This window comes from Canis lupus, chromosome 1, assembly GCF_011100685.1.
Source record: "Canis lupus familiaris isolate Mischka breed German Shepherd chromosome 1, alternate assembly UU_Cfam_GSD_1.0, whole genome shotgun sequence".
NCBI classification, from domain to species: Eukaryota; Metazoa; Chordata; class Mammalia; order Carnivora; family Canidae; genus Canis; species Canis lupus.
Genome location: NC_049222.1, coordinates 74104009 through 74128331, shown reverse-complemented (window position 1 = coordinate 74128331; position 24323 = coordinate 74104009). Strand labels below are relative to the sequence as shown.

Here is a 24323-nt window from a genome sequence, read left to right as displayed (position 1 = left end):
TATATGTATATATATCCACACACAAAATATATATATTTATATACACATACATATTGCAATTATAAGCAAAATTCTAAGAGAATATTTTTAGGGAGCTTCAAAAACTTTTTTTTAAAAAAGATTTTATTTATTCATGATAGAGAGAGAGAGGCAGAGACACAGGCAGAGGGAGAAGCAGGCTCCATGCAGGGAGCCCGATGTGGGACTTGATCCCTGGTCTCCAGGATCGCGTCCTGGGCAAAAGGCAGGTGCTAAACCACTGCACCACCCCAGGGATCCTGGGAGCTTCAAAAACTTATTCGACAGTTTATATGGAAATATAGGAAGAGGAAGAATGTGTAGGAAGAGCTAAAAAGAATTTTGAAAGAGAATAGTAACCAGAGATATATGTACAAGAGTGTACCTATAGCCTTGGACACATCTTAAGTGGGATCGGGCCTGGGTATATAAGTTATGAAACATCAACCCAACGAAATATCATGTGGTCATTAAGAAAAAAGAAATAGCTCCTTGTTTGCCAACATGGAAAGATCTCTAGATGCTAAGAGAATTAATGGTATGTGAAGAATTAGTTCGTGGCAGACTAAGCATTTGAGGCATCAGATGACATGGTTGTCCTTCCCCACCTTGCTGCTGAGAACAGAGACACAGAATCCTCAAGGCTTGACTTGGGGTCTCTGCTCCCACTGGGGATGCAATGAGATAGACCATGTCTTTGTACCAAGAACAGTTGGAAGGCACTGAGTGATCTCAGGCAAATGTGAGAGCTGAACATGATTGGGCTTACATTTTGTGAAGATTATTCTGGCTGACATGTGGACAGTAGATTAGAGAGGATTACAGAGGGATTAGCAATGATGCAAGGAGACTAGTTGGGTAATCCACAGGGAAGATAATGGTGGTTCACAATATGGAGGTGGTGATAAAGATGGAGGGAAATGAATGGATTGGAAAAACACATATGGGGTAAAATGGACAGGACCTGGTGACAGATATGGGGGATGTGTCAAGAGTGACTTCCAGGCACTGTCATAGTTCCTGCCCTCAAGGAATTGGCAGTAGTCAAACCAATGCAACAACGGCTGAAATTAGTCTGCTCAGGGGCTTTTCCTGTTGGGTGAGTGATGAAATCTGCCTCTTTCCCAGACCAGTCCCTGGGTCCCCTGTGTTCTCAACTGTGATTCCGCAGCAACACCGGGCTTGGGGCCCAGCGCATAGTAAGCGATGCAGCAGTGTGGGAGTGTGGGTTATCACTGGGAACACTAAGTCTTTAAAACCTTGTAGCCAGTTTGTGAAACGAGGGGATTCAATGTAGAAGGAGCCAAATCAATTGCTCTTTTTGAAAGGGCATCAATAAAAAGCATAAGCAGTCACCAGAATGTGACATGTGGTATTAAAACTGGTGAACTGATTAAGTTAGGAAAAGATTTTTTTTAAGTCCAAAGAGTCCTCTGTTCTGTCACACCAGCTGTGCCTCCACTGGGGACACCCTCCTTCCTGGGGCCCCAAGTAACTTGAAAAGCTCCCATTTACTTTTTTGGAGATGAGGCTTAACCATCTCTGCCACTGGGAAACTGCTCATGAGCCATTCAAACCAAGAGGACTTCAGTGATTACATTTATACCGGCCCCACATCAATGCATTTGTACGGGGCTGTACCTGTTTGTGTCCAGCTGTCTCCCACTGAGGGAAGGGAACCTGTCTCCTGTGTGCACTTTTTTTTTTTTTTAAAGTAGGCTTCCACACCCAGCACGGAGCCCAGTGCAGGACTTAAACTTATGACCCTGAGATCAAGACCTGAACTGAGATCAAGAGTTGGACACTTAACCACCTGAGCCACCCAGGCACCCTGATGCACTTTTCACCCCTGCATCCAGTAGAATACCTCTCTTATAGTAGCATTTCAGCCTAAAATCCTTTTGGGGTCAAAGTGATCATAAGGATGAAAGAGAAAAAAGAAAGGAAGGAAAGTGAAAAAGAAGTAGAGAACAAAAATGTCCAATCAGTTATTGTTAAATAAGAGATTGAAATTTTTAATAAGTAAAAATGTGTTGAGGTACATGAAATACACTTTGTTCAACTCAAGTTAGAGGCAGCTGTGGTTTCAGGGAAAAAATGTGCTAGAACTTGGATACGAAGTACTGGTTTTGACACATGACTTTGCTCACCCTGCTGAGTTTTGGCTTCTCATCTGTTAAGAGGGGAGGGTTGGGCCACATCTGGGCCAGTTCTGAAGAGTCAGGACAGCAAGTTGGATGTCAGGAGGTATAAGTTCAAATTCTATTCATCTGTCAAACATGATAGTCAGAGGCTAAGCCAGGGGTTAAGACGATGACTAAACATTTTGTCCTTTGTGCTCTCATGATTACTTACAAGATGCTTCCAAAAGCCAGAACTATATGCCCTTTTATACTGTAAGGTCACTCATTCTCTTCCTCCTCCCTCAAATCCTGCACCTCCTCACCCCTTGAAGGCAATCAGCTTCATCGTTTCTAGGTTGATCTGCTGTTTTCCTTTCTCAAGATAAGCATGTCCCTGTTGTGTTTTCTTATTTTCCTCCTTAAACAGAACGTAGCTTACCACATACATTCTTGCACTTTGCTCTTTTCAATTCATAGTTCATAGTATCTGGGTGAAATTACAACACATCACTGCATAGAGATCTCCCACATTCTTTTTTATAGCTGTGACTTCTCCAGGTAATGTGTATTTCACCCAACTCCTGCACTTACATGTGCATTTTCCTACTGTTGGAGAGAGATCTTTGGGGTACATGCATTCTGAGAAACTTCTACACTAAATACCAAGTTGTCCTCCATCAGACTATGTTAAATTACACTTCCACTTCTAGGGCTTTAGATCATATTTATATATTTTTAAATGAAAATAGACTTTTTGATTTTAATGGAATATCTGGTATTGTAGACTTAAATTTCTTCTTCTTTTTTTTTTTTGTAAGGTGAAACCATCTATTAGATGCTTCTCTGCTCGTTGAAATAAAAAATTCAACTTGGATTAGATTTTTTTTTTTTTTTTTTGGCTCTGGGGAGAGTCATTTGGTGGTGATGGTGCTCTCTTAGTTATACTGAGTGGAAAATATAAGTGAATAAAAGACTGTTCATCTCTTGATGTATTTGTTTGAATAAATAACAAAATTGTCTTAATATCATATCTTAAGTGAGATAAGAAATTGACATTTTGCTTTATAGAGGGTAAAACTCTGAACAAATAATCATCATCCTCTCTACAGCTCAGACACCATGAAGGGACATCAAAAAAGGGCATGCTGGGGCACCTGGGTGGCTCAGTCGGTTAAGCATCTGACTCAATTTGGGCTCAGGTCTTGATCTCAGGGCCATGGGTTCAAGCCTTATGTTGGGCTCCATGCTGGGCATTGAGCCTACTTTAAAAAAAAAGGGGGGGTATGTTGTCAGCTGGGACTAAATAAATCCCAAGTAGAGGGCACCTGGCTGGGTCAGTTGGTAGAGCATTGGACTATTGATTTTGGGGTTGTGAGTTTGAGCCCCATGTTGGTTTTAGAGATTACTTAAAAATAAAATCTATAAATCAATCAGTAAGTAAGTGCTTAAGTATTATTTGAGGTGAGATGGGGGCATCTAGATAAACATTATATCCTCAATCTAAACCCCAAAGTACAGGTGATTCTGTGTTTCAAAAGCTTAAGGTTTAGTTCAGCATGATAGATTTTGGTTGTCTCCCTTTCTTCCTTCTATTCATGTGTATCCCAAATGTGCTTTGATTAGTGTCACCAAAATATCTGATTTATTATCACCCTATGCCTCTAATGACATAAAAAATAATTCCCTTTCTCAAGATCACAACATCTATTTTCAGACTTGACAGTAATTCAATTATCGATTTTGTTTCTGGACCTGGTAAGAGACCTCAGCAGTTCCCTTTTAACTGGGCCCATTTCCCCCTTAATAATCATTTTTTTAGTAGAGAGTTATTGTGCTTATTTCATCATATGATTGTATCATTCAAGCATTAATTTTCCCACAGTAATTTTGCAGATGATTAAATTTTGATGATTTCAAAATCCTGATTATGTTACCTACTCTTTTAAGGAAACACTGTGTGTTTCTGCAGACCGTAATCTTATTTTTTTAAAATATGATTTAGGTTGATTTTATTACCATTCTAGAAACAGACACAAATTACAGGGAAATTAGAAACCAACACAACAGGCTCTCAATTTCATGATGCATTAAATTTGGAGGCAATTTATTACAAGTGAGAAAAGTTCAAGTGGCATCAATGACAGTATACGGAGAGCCCAGGGAGAGGGATTATTTTATCTTTAAGATCTAGAGCCAAGATAACTCATCTATTCCCTACCCAAATAGGATTAAGTTTAAGGACTTAATTTTCAGTAGTGAAACCTACAGATTATTCAGGGATTGATTCTAAAATTTTTACTTTGGAAAATACTTTGGCATATGTGTCACAGAACCTGCCACTATAGGGTTAGTAGCCATATTGGGAACTGTGTGGGGGCACTCCCAAAGCTGCAGAAATTTTATTTTCTCACACAAATTTCTGAGGAAATGATTATTTGGAAAGAAAATGTGTTGTGTAGTGAAGGGAAGAGGTATAGTTCCATAGGGATGTTCTCATTCATTCAGTAGATATCTGGCGTTATTTTATTCATTTATTTACTCACTCCACAAATAATCATGAGTATTGATCATATGCCAAGAAATGTTCTAGGTACTGGAAATATGACAAGAAACAGAGGGACAGGATTCCTAACGGGAAAGATGGACCAATATTAGTAGACAAGAAAATAAATCAGATACAATTTTAATGATTATATAGTAAAAAAAATATAATCTTAATAATGATATAGTTGTATGATTATACAATCATATAAATACTAAGCACAGGATTAAAATAAGGTTGTGTGTGAGAGTCGGATGGGGTGGCCTTTTTATTTTTATTTTTTTTAATATTTTATTTATTCACTCATGAGAGACACAGAGAGATAGAGAGAGGCAGAGACACAGGCAGAGGGAGAAGCAGACTCCATGCAGGGAGCCCGATGTGGGACTCGATACCGGGTCTCCAGGATCACACGCCCTGGGCTGAAGGCGGCGCCAAACCGCTGAGCCACCCACCTGGGCTGCCCCGGGTGGCCTTTTTAAACCAGATGGGCGGGGAGTGCGCTCTGAGGGGAAGTGTTATAATTTGGGATATGACAGATAAAGAGGAAGCAGCCATGTGAGATCCAAAGGCACACATTCTAGGCAGGAGAGAGTTCAATGTTAATGTCCCAAGGCAAGAACAAATTTAGTAGTTGAAAGAACCAAAAGAAGGCTGTGTGGCTCAATGATAGGATCTGAGAGGCACTAAGTATAAGATGAGGTCACTGAGTATGAAGGGATCAGAAGATGAGGGTTTTGTGGACTTTCACTTATACCCCTCATCAATGACACTGCCAGGTACCTACCTACTCTGTTACCATCCATCCTCATTTCTTCCCTAACTACAAGTGTGTTTGGGGTTGTATTGTATCCATTTAAAAACCCTTAATTCCCCAGAGTTCCTTGAATCTAGTGGTCATCACATTACATGGTTCTGCTAATAGTGTGTATCTAGAATTCTGATGGAAAGAGCTTCCCTTCCAGAATAAAAACAGAATTTTGTCAAAAGTGGCTTTTCATCCTTCTCCATTCTTCCTGCTTGAAATATTAATGCAATGCCATGCGTATAGCAGTCATCTTGAAATGATTTGAATGAAAACCACAAATAAGAATTGAAATAAGAGAAAGGCAGGAGTCTGTGAGACTAATGGTGATATCATGGACCTATTGGACCACCCAGTTCCACAGACCTCTGCACATCTTGTTGGATGCAGTGAACAAAATTTTATGTCTTTTAGGTGCTGGCATCTGGGCATTCTCTTACTTGTAACCAAACACAATCCTAAATCATAAACACAGAATAGGAAAAAAACCAGTACTCTAGGGAACTAGGAAAAACATTGGTGAAAATAAATCCAGCAATAATGGTAACCCCAAATAAAGGAAAACTAATCTTGCACAATTGCTATATATCACCCTGAAATTTGGTCTCAAATATTAGAGAGGCCAAAACCAAGAGGAGATTTCTCAATACAACTACTACTTGTACTACTGTTAATATTAGTAACAGGCTGAAGGTACACACTAAGGCATAGCTCACATTTCTTATGTGCTTACAATGGGTCAGGTACTCTTCTAAGCACTTGGCATACATTAAATCATTTAAGCCTCAGAACATCGTTTAATTGTTTCACAGATGAAGATATTGAGTTATAGAGAGCTTAAGTGGCTTGCCTTGGGTCAAAGAGCAGGATTTCAATCCATGTTGTTTGACCACAAGGCCTGCAGTAGTAACTAAATCTTAGCAAAACCTCATAGCGTCTGATAGATTTCCTTTTTAAAAAATCTTTAGCAAGTAGTCTGCTCAGATCTTTTGCATATCTTAGAAAGTTGGGCAGAAGAGCAGAAGGATGACTGGAGCAAGAACCAGTGGCTAGCTCTGCCTGGTCATAATATTACAGCATAGAAGAGCTCTAAATTTGCATTTAGAAATTATAAATTTGAATTTGGCCTTCCAATCTGTCATGAAGGATTATTGCGAAATATAGGGAAATAGTTTATCTTTTATTCAATAATTTGTTAACTTGATTTATACTTTAAATTACTTAGATATTATACTGTGTATGAGCCTCCATTTGTACTCCTCCTCTGAGTAATACAAATGTTAGGGGGTGGGTCTCTCTATACAGAATTAAAATACATGAAAATAATAGTACATACACTGGAATGGGCATAAGTGGAATTAGAGGGTCCTAAGGTAACAGCATTATTGAAATGTGGTAAAACAACTAATACATATTGGTTTTTTAAGAAGTTGAGGATGTTTGTTGTAATATCTAGGGTATTGACTACAAGAATAGGAAGATAATGTATAACTAAGAAGCAAATGGAGGAGGGGGAGAGGAATAATAAAAAGTATTCAATCAACCCAAAAGTAGACAAGAAAGTCAAGAAAGAGTAATACAGTCCAGGTAGGAAAAACAGAGAGCAAATATGAGATGTTAGATATTGATATATCAAATGATTAAATTAAATGTGAATGGAATAAATACTTCTATGAAAGGGCAAAGCTTGTCAGTCTGGATGAAAAAAATTCCAGCAGTATGCTGGAAGAGACGTAGGTATGAAAATACAAAAAGATTAAAAAGAAAAGGATTGGAAAAGATATATCATTTAAACATTAATAGAAAGTTGGTATATCAGGGCACCTGGGTGGCTCAGTCAGTTAAGTGTCTGCCTTTGGTTCAGGTGATGATCCCAGAGTCCCAGGATTGAGCCCTGAATCGGGTTCCCTGTTCAGTGGGGAGTCTGCTTCTCCCTCTCCTTCTGCTTCTTTCCCAACTTGTGCTTTCCCTCTCTCTCACTCTCTCTCTCAACTAAATAAAATCTCTAAAAAAAAAAAAAACCCAGAAATCTGGTATAGATGTACTAATATCAGACAAAGCCAATATTAAGATAAGCATCATTAAAAGGATAGAGGATTACTTCTTAATGATAAAAGTTTTGTTCATCCAGAAGACACAATATTTCTAAATTGCATGCCTTGAGTAAGTCTTATAGATGAAACAAAAAATTTATAGAACTGAAAATAAAAGCAAAGCCGCCTTGAATCACCATGGCAGATGTTAATACATGCTTTTTCTCAGTAACTGACAAAAATCAGTAGATCTACTGAACATTTGAATGACATGACTAACAAGCTTGACATAATTGATATAAATAAAAATGTAAGCCCAATGATTGAAGGATATAAGTTCTTTTCAAGTACACATGAAACATTCACCAAAATTAAATATATGCTGGCTCCTAAAACACACTTCATAACACAGAACTCACACAAAATATATTCTCTGACCACAGTGTAATTAAGTGGAAATCAAAAACAAAATGATAAGGGAAAATATCCATATACTTAGCAACTAAGAAATATGCTAGCTATTTAAACACAATACATTTTAAGTCATCTTAAAGAATTCAAAGATGATGTCACACTGGAAATTGGAAACTATTTTCTTTTCCTAAATTCTTAAGATGAACATTAAATAATTGATTTTTAGCTTTTCTTCTTTTCCAATGTATGCATTTAGGTCTATAATTTTCCCTGTAAGCACATCTTTGAGCTGTATTCCACAAATTTTTTGGATACCCAAATGGGGAAATAATCAATCTTGCCCTCTATCCTCACGGTATATGAAAATCAGTCCAGGGACGCCTGTGTGGCTCAGCGGTTAAGCGTCTGCCTTTGGCTCAGAGCATGATCCCACAGTGCCAGGATCGAGTCCCACATTGGGCTTCCTGCGAGGAGCCTGCTTCTCCCTCTGCCTATGTCTCTGCCTCTCTTTCTGTGTCTCTCATGAATAAATAAATAAAATCTTTAAAAAAGAAAAAAGAAATCAATCCAGGTGGATTGTAGACCTAAATATGAAATATAAAACAATAAAACTTTGACAAGTAAAGAGCTTCACCATCTTGGGATAAGTAAAGAATTCTTAAACAGAATGCTCAAAGCTTTAGCCACAAAGGAGGAGACTGATAAACTAGAGTGCATTAGAATTAGGAATTTGTTTCTCAAAAGACACTGTTAAGAACATTAAAGGGCAATATAGGGAATTGGAGAAGGTACTTGGAATACATATACGAAAGATTTCATATCAGAATGAAGATTTCTGACAAACCAATTAGAAAGAAAAAGGCAACATGAGAGCAAAAAACTGGTCAGTAAGCACACAGAAAGGGGCTCACCTCACACATAAACAGGGATATTCTAATAAAAATACAATGAAATATCACTACACCTACCAGAATGACTAAAACTTTAAGGAACAACAGTATAGTTTTAGGGAGCAGTGAGAATCCTTATACTCTGCTGGTACAGCTGTATATTGGTACTGCCGATTTTGGGAAAATGTTTTGCATTACCTACTAAAGTTGAATATCTTCAGACTCAGTAATCTAGCAATTCCACCCAAGAGAAGTGTGTGCACCTGCATCCAAAGCCAGGAAAATGACTGCATAACAACAGGGCTGGGAGGGTTAATTCCAGCAGGCCTTGAATTAGCCTGAGCTGTTGTGCTAAAGGTCCTGCATCACAATGACCTCTGGCCAAGGCATGAAACCTACTGATTTATAGGGTCATTTTGTTACCATAGGTGTAAGAAGTTTGGGGGTTGGTTTGTACCACCTTATCAATGTGGTTTATTGATAAAACGACATTGAAGATTCTCACCTGGCTTGATGAGACTAGCAGATGCTGGTGATGGAGCAGGAATATGCCTCCTTGATCCCCAAAATGTACAAAGTAATTGAGACTCCAGTTCATGCTCCCTGATTCTAAAGTGTTCCATACACACACTGGTTCCTGACTGGAAAAAAAGAGTGTGTCTTCCCCTTAGAGAGGCAGGACAATTCTAGCCTCGGTCTGGTCCCTCTGGACCCCTTGCTGTCATCTGTGGGGCGTATTCTTACATGAATGCTTTGCCATAATAAATCCTTTACGTGCAATAAACTGGAGACCTGTATTCAGACTTTGTTTGGGTCCTGCAAGTCTTCTTGAGCAACCAAATCTTGCTTGATGGCCACGGGTATTGCAAAGCATTATTTGTAATAACCCTAGACTGCAAATGATCCAAATGTTCATCAACAGATTGCATAAATAAATCAGGCTATATTCATACGATTAAATACTGAACAGCAATGAAAATTACTACTAACTACATACAGAACCAAAATGCATCTTACAGACAGTGCTGAAAGAAGCCAGATACAAGAGAATTTGCTGTGTGCATGTTCAAATATGTGCCTACATGTACAAAACAGTGCAAAAATAGACAAAATGAATCTAAGGTACATATTGGTCTCCTTGGCAGGGGAGGGATGGAGTCATGATTAGGAGAGGCCTTGCAGGCAGTGTTCTATGTCATCACCTGGGGATGGTTCCATGGCTATGTTCAGTTGGCTATAATTCATCAAACTTGCAATTTTCTGTGTGATATTATAATTTTTTTAAAAAGCTTATTAAAGACAAACACCAGTGAGTCCAGGCTATTCAAAAAAAGAGAAAGAAACACCTTTTTTGGTGACCCTTGGAAGTAACTAGAACATCAGTGCCTTAATCTACACATTGGAAACTCAAGAGGGAAACTTCCTTTGTTGTACAGACTGTATTTCAGTGTCGTTAAATATGACCTACCTCATGAGGGAAAGGTTTTCTTTACAAATTATTCCCAGTTAATCAATGTGAAATTAACAGCTGATTTAGAAAAATTATCAGTGGGGGCGTCTGGTTGGCTCAATCAGTTAAGCATTTGCCTTCGGCTCAGGTTATTATCTCAGGGTCCTGGAATCAAGCCCCAAGCAGGGCTCCCCGCTCATTGGGGAGCCTGCTTCTCCCTCTCTGACCCACTTGTGCTCTCTATCTCTCACTAATCCTGTTGTTATCTCTGTCTCTCTCACTCAAATAAATAAATCTTTTTTTTTTTCAAATAAATAAATCTTAAAAAAAAGAAAACAAAAAAAAAAAAAAAGAAAATCATCAATGATCATAATGAAAATAATGAATCCAGGAAAAAAAAAATCACTGTATTTGTTACCTATGGCTGCCTAACAGATTACCCCAAAATGTAGCAGCTTACAACAAATATTATTTCACAATTTCTGGGGGTTTAGAAATCTGGGCCTGGCTTAATTGAGCGCCCCTGGCTCTGGGTCTCCCACTAGGTTGCAGGTGGTCAGTAGGGCCACAGGCATTTCAAGGCTTGACAGGGACATCTCCAGGCTCACTCATGTGGCTGAGGGCAGCGGATCTTAGATGCTCGCTGGCTGTTGGTCAGAGATACATCAGTTACTTCCACATGGACCTCTCCACAGGACAAATCAGAAGATGGCAGCTGGCTTCCCTAAGAGCTAGTAAGTGAGAGCAAGAGAGAGATTCCAAGATAGAACCACATTTTTTTTTTTTTGTAACTTACTAGATAGAATCTAGTTTTTTTTTTTGTAACTTAATCTAGAAGCAACATCCTAGCATCTCTGCTGCATTCCATTCATAGAAGCAAGTTGTAAGTCTTGCCTAGACTCAAGGGAGGGAATTACATTACATGGGGTGTAACTACCAGGAGGCAGAGAGCACTGGAAGCTTCATAGAGGATGCTGATGGTAATCATCAGTAGAGGGAGGCCATTAGGTGAAAGGCTGATGGGTCACCAGCTAAATGCACTACTCAATCCCATAATCACTAAAAAAGGAACAGAGATATTATTTACCTTTTGTTGTGAAGTCATCTGAATGTACACAGCATCACCTAATAAAGTATTCTTTGAAAAATAGTTGAGGGGCAGCCCCGGTGGCGCAGCGGTTTGGCACCGCCTGCAGCCTGGGGTGTGATCCTGGAGACCTGGGATTGAGTCCCACATCGGGCTCCCTGCATGGAGCCTGCTTCTCCCTCTGCCTGTGTCTCTGCCTCTCTCTCTCTGTGTCTATGAATAAATAAATAAAATCTTAAGAAAAAAAAAGAAAAGAAAAATAGTTGAGCCTGAATCTAATAAAACTTTTAGAAAACATCCAATTTGCAAGAAATATGAATAATTGAAGAGTTAAAATGACATCATGAGGATACAATACAAATCTAGTTTATGGGAACTTCTACAGCATAATATACCTAGGTCCTCAGTAAGTCAATTACATGAAAAAAAAAAAAGAGGAATTGCTTTAGTTTAAAGAGACTTTATGAAACCAAACAATCAAATGCAATCTTTAGACCTGGCCTGGATCCTCCTAAAAAAGGCAGTTTTAGGGGATCCCTGGGTGGCTCAGCGGTTTAGCTCCTGCCTTCGGCCCAGGGCATGGTCCTGGAGTCCTGGGATCGAGTCCCACATCAGGGCTCCCTGCATGGAGCCTGCTTCTCCCTCTGCCTATGTCTCTGCCTCTCTCTCTCTCTCTGTGTCTCTCATGAGTAAATCTTTTTTTTTTTAAAGGCAGTTTTAAGACAATAAGGGGATTTTTAATATAGATAAATAAATGGTACTAAGGAATTCCTATTAATTTTTCTTGGTATAGTGCAGCCCCGGTGGCCAAGCGGTTTAGCACCGCCTTCAGCCCAGGGTGTGATCCTGGAGACCTGGGATCGAGTCCCACGTCAGGCTCCCTACATGGAGGCTACTTCTCCCTCTGCCTGTGTCTCTGCCTCTCTCTCTCTCTCTCTCTCTGTGTGTGTGTGTGTGTGTGTGTGTGTGTGTCTGTCATGAATAAATAAAATCTTAAAGATTTTTTTTTGGTATAATAATGTCATCATGGTTATGAAAGAAAATGTCCATATTTTTCTGAGATTCACACCAAAGCGTACAAGAATGATATCTTAGACATGAAGCCCAAGAAATTGCTTTAAAATACTTCAGCAGAGGGCTACCTGGATGGCTCAATTGGTTAAGTGGTCAACTCTTAATTTTGGCTCAGGTTGTTATTTCAGAGTCCTGAGATGGAGGCCTGTGTTGGGCTCTGTGCTCAGAAGGGAGTCTACTTCAGGATTCTCTCTCTCCCTCTGCCCCTCCCCGCCTCTCTGAGAGAGAGAGCGAGCTCAAGCACAAGCAGGAAGGAGAGACAGAGAGACAGGGAGAAGCACACTCCCCACTGAGCAGGGAGCCTGAGACGGGACTCCATCCCAGGACCCTGAGATCATGACCCTAGTCAAAGGCAGATGCTTAACTGACTGAACCACCCAGTGCCCCTAAATAAATCTTTTAATAAAATAAAATACTTCAGCAGGGGCACCTGGCTGGTTCAGCTGATAGAGCATGAGACTCTTGATCTCGAGGTTGTGAGTTCAAGCCCCATGTTAAGTGCAGAGACTACTTAAAAAAATAAAATCTTTAAGATACTGCAGCTGACACAGCAGACCCAATAACAAAAGGAATAGATGAACTAAGTGTGGGAAAATCATAATAAATGTTGAATCTAAGTATAAGTATATGTAGGTTCATTACACAATTTTATTTTTAAGACTGTTTAAATATTTTCATAGTAAAAATGGGAAGAAAGAGGTCAGGACTAGATGATTTTATAGTTGAGTTCTAGCTAGATTTATTTATTTATTTTTTAAAGATTTCTTTTTTTTTTTTTAAGATCTTATTTATTTATTCATAGACAGAGAGAGAGAGAGAGAGAGGCAGAGGGAGAAGCAGGCTCCACACAGGGAGCCTGACGTGGGACTCGATCCCAGGTCTCCAGGATCACACCCCGAGCTGCAGGCGGCACCAAACCGTTGCGCCACCAGGGCTGCCGAGTTCTAGCTAGATTTAAAGAAATAAATATTTCCAATATACAAATAGCTATGGCTTCACACATAAGATGAAAATCCCCCCAATTCATTTTATGAAGGTCACACAACTTTTAAAACTTAAAAAAAAAAATCTATGACATGAATGAAGAAAAGTTTATAATTGTGAGTGACTAGCTGGGGGAATGTCTGCATGCTCAACCATTTGTACAGATGAAAAAATAGATTATGAGCACCCCAGAAGCTGCCCCTCAGGCCCATCTCTAGATAGTATCTCCTGCTGAAGATATCCACTGTGCTGAGGCAAAATCTGATTTAAAAAAAAATAGTGCCAGAAAAGGAAATTACAGAATAACAACTTAAATGGAGGCAGATTTTCTTATTAAAATTTTTAAAGAAGGTTTTCTTTTTAAGTAATCCCTCCACCCAACATGGGGCTCAAGCTTGCAAACTCGAGATCCAGGGTCCCATGCTCCTCTGAGCCAGCCAGGCACCCCATTTGGAAGCAAACTTTCTAAATAAAATATCAAGAACTGGAATCCAGAAATATATTTTAGTAGCTACACAATCACAAACATCTCTTATTAATCATTTATCTGCATTGATATTTGATCATGATTTCTTGCACTCCCTCTCAGAGTATGTGAGAGTACATACTCTGCAGGCAGCCCAGTTTAGCTGCCGCCTTCCATCCAGGGCCTGATCCTGGAGTCCTGGGATAGAGTCCCACGTCGGGCTCCCTGCATGGAGCCTGCTCCTTTCTCTCTCTCTCTCTCTCTTTCTGTCTCTCGTGAATAAATAAATACAATCCTAAAAAAAAAAAAAGTTACAAAAAAAAAAAAAAGAGAACATACTTTGCTAGTGCTTTTTTCAGCAAGGGATTATGGGCAGTAAAGAATTTCAGCGTTTGCATTTTTTTCAAACGTATTTATTTTAACCCTGCTCTTTCAAGATGTCTGGTTGGGTGGGTGAATTTCAGGTCTCTAGGTGTTTTCCTTCGGCATTTTGAAACACAATCGCTGTCTGACGTCTATTGTTAATGCAAGCTCTGCTGTCGATCTGTCACGTTTGTGTGTCCAAACCATTCTGCTCTCTTTCGTAGGCTGTATTTTCCTCTCTTGCTTACTGTTGTGTGGTTACGCTCGGTGTTTCTAGGTAGAGTGTTTTTGTTTCTTTTTTTTCTTGCTAATCATTCAGTGAGGTTTCTCCATTCAAGTTTTCATTCATTTCATTTCTGGAAAAGTATCAGTCTTTTCATTTTCAAACATCACCTCTTTTCTGTTCATTCTATTTTCTTCTGCAACTTCCACTGGATATACTTCTGAACTCCTCATTCTACCCTCCGAGACCCTTAACTTCTTTCAGAATTTCCTCCTTTCCTCTTACTGTGCCATGATTGAGAAATTTCTCTCTGTGCTATCTTTCAAGTCATTAATCCTCTCTCTTAAGATACATCCAGTATACCACTGAGATAATTTATTGAGGGCTATTAGGATTATTCTTTTACTTTAAATAATCATATTTTTCAATTTCAAGATTTCCAATTTTTTTTTTCCAAATCTTCCTGTTCTTGTTTTGTAAATGCTACTTCCTTCCTCGTGTTTTTAAGCAGTTAACATATTATTTTTTAAGTTCTCAGATTGCTCTCTACATCCTCAGGGGTTATTTGATTTGTTGAATTTACCAACTTTTTAAATGATAATACACTTCTTCATGTGCTTAAAATGTTTTAAAGAGCTATTCTTTCTCAGTAGTTCTCCTTCATAGGTACACTTACTTTTCACATGATCTAGATTTGTCTCAGCCCTTGTCCAGATGGATATTACTGATCCAAACCTGGTCTTATGTAAGAAGATCAATCTGTATCTTGTTCTCCATATTAATGGTTTAATTTTGGACCCTACATGAATATTGTATAGACTCAACTTCTACATTCCATCTGCTTCTTTACTTTTCAGGTGTAAGTTCAATGCTCTCAAAAACAAAATCTACATCCAAAATATTGTAATAAACTACATATTTTATTTAAGAAGAAGCTACATTTTTTTTTGATAATCAACTTGAGGGTAAATGACTAAAGACCCATGAAGGATAGGGGGGCAAATGACACCAGGCATCTCCCGGCTCTCCACAAATCTCTTCTCATCATCGTGCTTTATGTCTATGAATGAATCCAAAGCACTGTGCTTCCATTTCACTATCCCCTTGTAATATCGCCATTCAAGGTCCCTTAGATCCATGAATTGTTTTTCTGCAAAGAATCATATTTTCAAAGAATTACATGATGGTGTTATTTAGCCTTCAGTTATTCAGAGATGCTTCATGGACAGAATGAACCTTTGATGAACTCGCATCTTCTTCTCCCTCTGGTAGAAAGCTGTTTCTGGAGCTTTACATTTTTAGGGGGCACCTGTGGTGTTCATCTGGCCTAAAGCTCTCCTCCAAATGGGAAACTGGGTAGGCCTGGCTAACTGGGCTGGAGTGGACACTGCGAGGCCATAGCAGGTGGAGGGGCTCCCATTTGGTGTTTGGGTAATAATAATGGACAAATGGAGAGATCTACAGAGTACTGAGATCAAGAGGGAGGAGAAAAGGATCCTAATGAAGGCTTAAAACAAGGACAAAGATTAGTCAGAACTACATTGGTTGCTATTGTCATTTTTTCCAAGATTGCTAGTGTCAGCCCTGGGTATAAAAGGGCAGGGGCTAGCTTCTCTTTCAGTAGCTACCAATTTGTGGCATCGCTAGTAATTATAATCCCTTCAGGAAGCTAATGAACCATGGAAAGTTAGGCCAAGATACACTGCATATTCTCTTACTCAGCAGTCATTTCCCTTTCCCTTCCTTTCAGTTCCTTTAATGACTAAATAAATTGTAACCCCCCCCCCCCAAAAGAACAACAACAACAAAATAGAACAAAAAAAGTGTAAAACCAAAGGCCAAAGAGATGAATGTGAGGAGTATAAGGAGAATAGTGGATACAGCAAACAAACAGGAAGGCTGATCTAATTCTCTCTTACCATTCTCCTTGTACGGTGATGTTTGAGCAGATCACTGATGGTCTAGATATGGCCCCTCTGCCAATCAGGCCTCTGTCCTTGTACTAGAAGGGCCTGAGTTTCTGTATATATTTTCTACATGCCTAAAGTAGGAGACTGGGGCCAGGGACTGTTCCTTGAGTTCATACCTTCCCTAGTGGAACAGATACTGGATCATGCTACTGGTGTTGAACACTGGTGTTCAATGGTGTCTCCCTAAGGCAAGTTACCAAATGTCAAAGAGTTCAACAAGATCTTGGCAGGCTTGGCACTGGAAGAACTGGTTACAGAAGGAAGGAAAGGAGTACTTGATATGACCACAGAGTTGATGATTTTGATTATTTATGTTGTGATCTGTGGTAGACACTATAAGCTGGCTCATTGCATACCCACTGCAATCCTCTTCTGCTTTCCTCTACTGTAAAGGGTGAAGAACTAACATCTCTATTCACCACCCAACAGTCAGGGATGGCTGCTGGACACAATTCCGACCAGTGAGATGTAGGGAGGAGACAAATGAGATACTGGAGGAGGAGTGTTCTGAGGAATTTTTGTGTCCCTAATAAAAGAGGACAGAAGTAGCCAGTGTGGCCCTTCATCTTAGCCCCCTTTCCTGCCTGGAATGTGGCCATAATACCTGGAGGTGAAGGAGACATCTTTTGGCCATGAAGACAAAAGCCATACACAAAAGGATGGTGGAGCCTGGGTCCTTAACAATATCAAAAAGCATTACTCCAATACTTGTCTGCCTGCCTCCAGACTTCTAAGTATATAAGAAAAATAATCTTTATTTGGTTTCTCTGTCAGTTTTGGTCAAACACATTCGTAATCTACATGGTCCCAAAGGATTTAGCCTGAGCAAGAGGAGCTATATGACAGAAGAACAAAATGGTAGTGCCTACTTTTTTCCTTCCCCAGTGCTAGTAAGGATATGTTCAATAATATATTTTGGTATACCAAGAGTCCTAAAATTCTTCTGGGCCGAGAATACTTTGGGGGTTGGCTGGCTGATAAAATGATAGTAATACTGAACAAAATAGGAAAGTAAAAAATGAATTGTTACAATACCAATTAAACCTAAGAAGTTACTGAATATTCTTCATATGGATGCCTACCCGGCTTGATGCATATTCCTTGATAGACAAGGTGTGTATCTGAGATTCTGCCTATAGGACCTGAGAAAATGAGGTCATGACGGCAGAGAAGAAACTCCAACATGGAGTCTGGAAGGCCTACATGGGAGACCTCTAGAAGTTAGGTAGCCAGGAGACAAGCTACGTATTGGGAAGAAAGGACCCGTTGGCTCCTGTGGGTGGCAAAACCATGAACATCCTACCAAACATCCAAAGCCTTCAGTATTCTTTCAATAGCTCTTTGGCAGTACTTACTGATTCCTGATACTTTCTATGTTTTTTTCCTCTCTGGTCCCAGATTTTAATTTATGCACTTCTGTGGATTATCTAGGCCATTCCTACAATTGCTCTGATTTCTACTTCTGCCTGGGCTCCAGAACACAGCAAGTATGACTCTATCAAAGGGATCTGAAGCCTGCATTAGACTCTGTCAAGACATCAGTGCTGTAACTACAGCAAAGACTGTTCCAGCATCTTGGATCAAATATGAGCACAGTAATCAATCTATTCCTTTGAATTTGTTCCTCTTCTCTCTCCCACTACTTTTAGTACAAAAATGGTGCTGTCAAAATATTTTCTGTGCAAATGGTTTTATCTTGAGTTGAGAATCTACTTCAGGAAGGTTCAAATATTTTATATGATTGACTTCATCTATTTTTTTACAGCGATGTAGAATGAGAAATTATCACCTCCCTCAAGTTAGGGAAAATGAAGATCTTATGAGACACTCCCTTCTCACTGAAACTCACTACCATATATTTTATATATTTTTAACTTTCTCTGATTTAGGTCTTTGGTTTTAAGGAACATCTTCCTATTAAAGAATCAGAAATGAAGGGAGGAGTTTCTTCTTCTTGTTTATAGAGATGTAGCAATAAAGAAAGAGTAAAGGATCATGAAAAAATATCTTTATAAAACCCTCTCCATTGTATTAAAGCCAGGATACTTAAGAAAAATAAGCCATTATTTGGTAAATATTTGGCTAAGTTCATAATAGTTAGGAGTGATTTAGAGTCCAAGTTTAACTAGCTAATTTTATAAAGGTGACTTTAAGTACCACATCTATAAAACTTCTTTTTGAGACTGGACCTGAGATTTGCCCCTAGAATGTTCAGGTCTCTGCTCTCTACCTCATATGGACACTATAGGCAGCAAGCACATCAGCCATGAGCCCTGGGTTGGCAGGATTCCCATGGGACATTATTTGCCTGTTTTGGCTCTTGTAACCCAAGTAAACTTTGCAGGAAGATTTCCACTAATTTCCTCCTACAGAGCCTCATCTGTTCAGATTACCTGGATTAACTAAGAAGTACTTAGCAATTTTGTCTCCAAAGATAAAATTTTGTGGCCTGATCCTGGAAATGCCCAGCACGTGTAATATGTTGGCACTCTGAGTCTTCTCCTCTATGGGGATGGGGACCGGTGACAAAGATTTGGAGTGATCAATGAGAATCTCATAAGGAAAAGTGTGGGTAGGAGGAGGAATCCCACACTGGAAGAGCCTCTGCTGGGATCTGGAGAGTCTCTCCACTGGAGACAGTGAGCTGGTCAACAAGCTGCGATACAGGACTTCAGTCATCGAGTCTGGTTCCTCCTTTTCTTTTCTAACCACCTTGCACATGAAAATCGGCTGGAACACTTCTTCCCTCACATTAGTTCCACTGGAGAATGACATGGCACTGAGGTTTTGACTAAGCATTTCCTGTGCTTCACTAAGTGACATCCTGTGAGTTTTAAGGAGTTTCAATTTATTGCTCTTCTTACGAAAATGTTCAACCAAAGCATAAAATTCTGGCAGCTGTGGGGGAATAAAGGAAGAGAAGACATGAGATTGGATGCAAATGTAATTATCTGGTAGACCCACAACACTAGAACAAAAAGGATAACAAATAATCATGAAACAGGGAGGCACCTATTTTTGGAAGATATCTCTAACTAACCAGAGTTAGTAGTGGCAATGTCAAATCTCACAGCCATTCCCAGAAAGGGATATTATTTAGACGCATCACTTAAGCCATGAAATGGACCCATTAGACTTGGATTCTAAAGTCTGTAAGACCTTTCCAATATAAAGTATGATGAGCTGCCATGGAGAGAGAAAGAGCTGTGGAGGATTGCAACCCTTGTTTTGAGTAAGGCTACTTTTCTGTTAAGGAAGAAAGAGAGCCAGATGATGTAGATATCAAAGTTTCATGCCGGTGTCCAAAGGGTCCAGAATGTTCAGGAATGAAGTGCAAAGGAAAGTATAATAGCCCTTATTCACTAAGATATTTTACCAAAACAAATAATTATATTTGTGGAGGGTTTGGGAATAGTTGTTGGCAGAGAAGACAAGAAATACTTCCTCAGAGTACGCTCCTTATCTAAACTCCTGTATTGAAAGAATAAAATCTCATTTTCTAGAGCATCTGGCCTACTAACTTCCCAAGAAGCTTCTTAGGCCATTCGATTGGAAGGTCAGAAAGTCCAAAGTGAGAGCCCAAATTTGAGTCATTAGCTCAATGCAGAGTTCCCCTTCAATACTAGCAATTTGGTGCAAGAGCAAGAAATACGAATTGGGCTAAGGTGAGTGAAGGGCCTCTTCAATTGACTGCCATTGTCGTGAAAACAGCTCTCGCCCTTACTTGCTCGTGGAAGTGCTACATTTCACTATGACAAAAGAGTGTAACATATCCCCAGGTATGTCACCAGGTATTCAGTAATTGAAATCTTCACAATTTTTGAACGTAAAGTTTCCCATGTAGAGTATTACAGAATTGTAAGCACGTACCGACCATCTGGGAGACTCCGCCACCTCGTCCTCTTCATTTGGATTGGTGTCCCTGTTGAGGAACATTATGCTGAGATTTTATTCTCTAATTCCTGAAAAGGCAATATAAGAGAAGATGAAGTGAAAGATCAACAATCTAGCAAAGTACAAGCCAGGGTGGTGGGGGTGGGGGTAATACTTTTTATGTCCCCAGAACTTTGTGAGTGGGACACTTAAAATTTTATGTCATTTTAAGTGTTCTTTTTATCCTAGGTCTATCAAATTACTCACATGCTAATCAAATATTTTCTCTGAAACACCTCAAATTCTTACATGACATATATGCTCAGGCATTTAACACAGATTCAAAGAATCCTGTAAGAGTTGTTTAATATTTTTGTTTTACATATTTTGATCAACTTTCAGTTCCATCTAAAGAAAAACTCACTTATTCCCTACCCAGGAAAAGTGCTTTATATTCAGGAGGAAAAGGCTAATAAAATAATAACAACAATTAACATTTTTGAAATAATTTGCTTTGGGGAAGCTATGCTAGTATGCATTTTACAGATGGAACAGTGTTTAATCCCTTTGTGAAGAGTTAGAAATGGCCATAGAATCTTTATAATTGGTCTCATCAGTAAGTGGGAGTTCAGTTGCTCCAACCTTTTTTTCAAGATTTTATTTATTTATTTACAGAGAGATTGAGTGGAGGAAGGAGCAGAGGGAGAGGGAGACAGAGAATTTCAAGCAGACCCACCACTGAGCACAGAGCCTGAGGTGGGCTTGATCCCACAACCCTGAGATCATGACCTGAGCAAAAATCAGGAGTCAGTTGCTCAACCAACTGAGCCACCCAGGTGCCCCCATCTGCTCCAACATCTGACCCTGGGCTGGCTTTATGTCTTTAACTGACAGCATGAGGTGTAAGTGACATTGTGTGAGTGCCACAGACTAGATCGTAAGCTTCACTTCTCACTCTTGGGATCCCAAGCCACCATGCAAAGAGGTCCAGCTACCCTCCTGGGAACCCCATGTGGAGCTGAGAGCCAGCCAGCACCAACTGCTAGACACGTGAGGCCATCTTGAATTGTCCAGCCCCATTGGAGCCTCCAGATGGCAACAGCTGCATGAGTGTCTCCAGATGATCCCGAATGGAGAACAACTGTCACCCGTCTGTGCCAGCCAACTCCAAAATTATGCCAAACAATGAATTATAGTTGTTTCAAGACATTAAGGTTTGAGTGTACTGTTACACAGCAATAAATAGCAGATAAACCCCACAATACTTCACATTCTCGGTTTAATTTATTTCAGTAAAACTTCTGTTGGAGATAAGGGAATGTATGAGGGAAAATGTCTTCCTGGGTACCACTGTGTCCAGATTGGTAGCTGCAGTAACTGAGATGAGTATCAGAGATGAACCAAAAGTATTCTTTTGGTGTTGGGGATGAAGTAAAACAATTAGGTTCTTCCTCTTTATATATGAATATATTTATATTCATTCTGGATTTTTCTAATTTGCTTGGGAAGAAGGAATAAACTATATTTGAATATATATTCATTCTGGGATATCTACCTATTACTTGGAGATATATATATATATATATATATATTCAAATATATTACAGTCACTTGTGAGTACACTATGTCATATATATGACCCAAAAAAAGCAATATAATGCAGCATGATGACTCCCTTTCCTACATTTGCACAGTGGCTTCACATACATGTCTATTGTTGACCAGTTAAGATAAGATTTGATTGTGCTTTGCTTTTTTTCTTTTTTTTTTTTAACTGTACTTTCCTTTTAGTTCCTTCAAAGGAAAATATTTCTCTAATTTGCTTCATCTCAAACCTCTCACTGTCTCCTGGACAGCCATTACCTCTGCCTTTCAGTGGTGCCGTTCACCATGAGAGGGCTGCCTTTTCCCATGACCAGTGGACAACATACTTTTCTCCCTTCTCTTCCCCCTAAAGAGGGCTTGACTTAACCTCCACTACAAACATATGCTGAACTTCAATCAGAATTACTGATGCAGATAAATGATTTCCAACTTCAGTGGCCAATCCTGCAACCCTATAAACATATATTCAAAGCAATAGCTGAGGAATTTGTACTCATTTCATTACAATGAGATTGACAATGGGGAGTCAGACATAAGGAAGGTCAGATTCCTGGTGATTCTCTTTGCAGAATTACTATGGAGGACACCTTTGTCTTGTTGAAGCATCAGGATTCAGAACTCTATGATAGATCACTAGCCAAAGATGATTTTATCCCCTCTAATGCTGACTTCACTAACATATTTCTCTCTTAAGACCCTTGGCTGCAGCCAAGCCAGTGACTAAACTTAGATTAGCCCCTTAATCCAACTTTTCATGGAGAAAGTTCCTGGAGAAGTCATGAAAATATAGCCAATGGGCCTGTTATAGATTCATAGCAACTTGAAGGAGCCCCTGTAGGAGCTCTTCAGTACTTTTTTTTAAAGATTTTAATTTATTTATTTGAGCAGGGAGATCACGAGCAGTGGGGAAGAGTAGAGGGAAAGGCAGATTCTACACTGAGCAGGGAGCCCGATGTGGGACTTGATCCCAGAACCCTGGAATCTGACCTGAGGTGAAGGCAGACACTTAGCTGACTGAGCCGCCCAGGCTCCTGCTCTTTAGCACTTCTATTCATCTTTTGTTATTCCTAGAAATTCCCACAATAAATTCTAGTATTCCTGAGAAGAGCCAGGGCATCTAACAGGGACTCCCTTGGGTGGCATCCTCTTCTCCAGTTGTAGTCATATGCAATTCTTCACCCTACCCTCTGACCCAGAAGGAAGAGGAGCCCTGCTCATCTAATGGTAGCACTCTCTCTCTCCTACCCAGGATGGTATATTCTAGCCTCCTCTTAACTCTTGTTGAAAATTTCCCCTGACACTGGGGAAACAATTTTCTCCTCTTTGCTTCTCCACCATCCCCTTACCTTCAATCTCATGTTCCCCAACGGCTTCTTCCTTTCTTTTTTTTTTTTTTATTTTTAAAATTTTTAAAAAAGATTTTATTTATTTATTTGAGAGAGAGAGAGAGAGAGAGAGAGAAGCAGAGACACAGGCAGAGGGAAAAGCAGAGGGATAAACAGGCTCCCTACAGGGAGCCTGACGTGGGACTTGATCCCAGGTCTCCAGGATCAGGCCCTGGGCTGAAGGCAATGCTAAACTGCTGAGCCACCCAGGCTGCCCAGCTTCTTCCTTTCTTATAAAACATGTAAAATCTTTTCATTTGGGAGAAAAACACAACTTCTCTTTTCTCCTATCATACCACTAACTCTTAAACTTTATCTCTTTTCCTTCTGCACTTGCTATTTTTACATTCTCATGACCGAATCTCCAGTATAATGACATTTAGCTTCCTCTCTGCTTGGTGAACCAAAATTGAATTAAAAAAAAAACTTTTTTTTTTTTTTTTGTAATCTCTACACCCAACATGGGGCTCAAACTCATAACCCTGAGATCAAGAGTCCCATGCTCTTCCTACTGAGTTGGCCAGGCACCCCCTCCCCCCAAATTGAAGCCTTGGAGGCAATATTGACTTCCTAATCATTAATTCTAATGTAGTTTTTACAGGCCTCATTTTTATCCATCTCAACTCATTTATTTATTTGTTTGTTTAAGTAGGCTCCATGTCTAGTGCTAAGCCCCATGTGGGGCATGATCTCAAGACCCTGTAACTCAAGAGTCTAACACTTAACCTACTGATCCTTCCAGTCACTCCTCCATCTCAACTCTTAACTACTCCTTCATTTTAAAACCGATTCTTAAAATATATCTTACCGATTCTATCCAAATTCATTGCAATGAAAGAAACTTGATTGACTTCAAATTTGAAGTACTGTAGTTCTTCTGATTTCCTTGTCCTTATGTTGTTGTTGTTGTTACTTTTGTAATCTATCCTAAATTGCCTCTTTATCCTGCCATTCATTAGCCCTTTTTTCCAAACTTGATTCCTTGCTACTGCTAGGATTAAATGTAAATTTCCTGATT

At 39.5% G+C, this 24323-nt stretch overlaps 1 protein-coding gene across 18 annotated transcripts in view; it reads right to left on the bottom strand.

Moving 5' to 3' along the window:
* Positions 1 to 14277: 14277 nt before the first annotated feature.
* Positions 14278 to 24323, bottom strand: part of ISCA1 (iron-sulfur cluster assembly 1) — a 58233-nt gene continuing 48187 nt past the window's right edge. For 14 of the 18 annotated variants that reach the window (XM_038526937.1, XM_038526935.1, XM_038526938.1 and 11 more), the window contains 3 exons: positions 20313 to 20404; positions 18836 to 19340; positions 14278 to 15622 (listed from right to left, as the gene is read on the bottom strand). In XM_038526937.1, coding sequence (XP_038382865.1) covers positions 15408 to 15622; positions 18836 to 19340; positions 20313 to 20378 — 786 coding nt within the window. In that variant the 5' untranslated portion in view covers positions 20379 to 20404 and the 3' untranslated portion in view covers positions 14278 to 15407. The remainder of the gene's footprint in view (positions 15623 to 18835; positions 19341 to 20312; positions 20405 to 24323) is intronic. The other 4 variants (XM_038526924.1, XM_038526923.1, XM_038526922.1 and 1 more) reach the window with 1 other exon arrangement.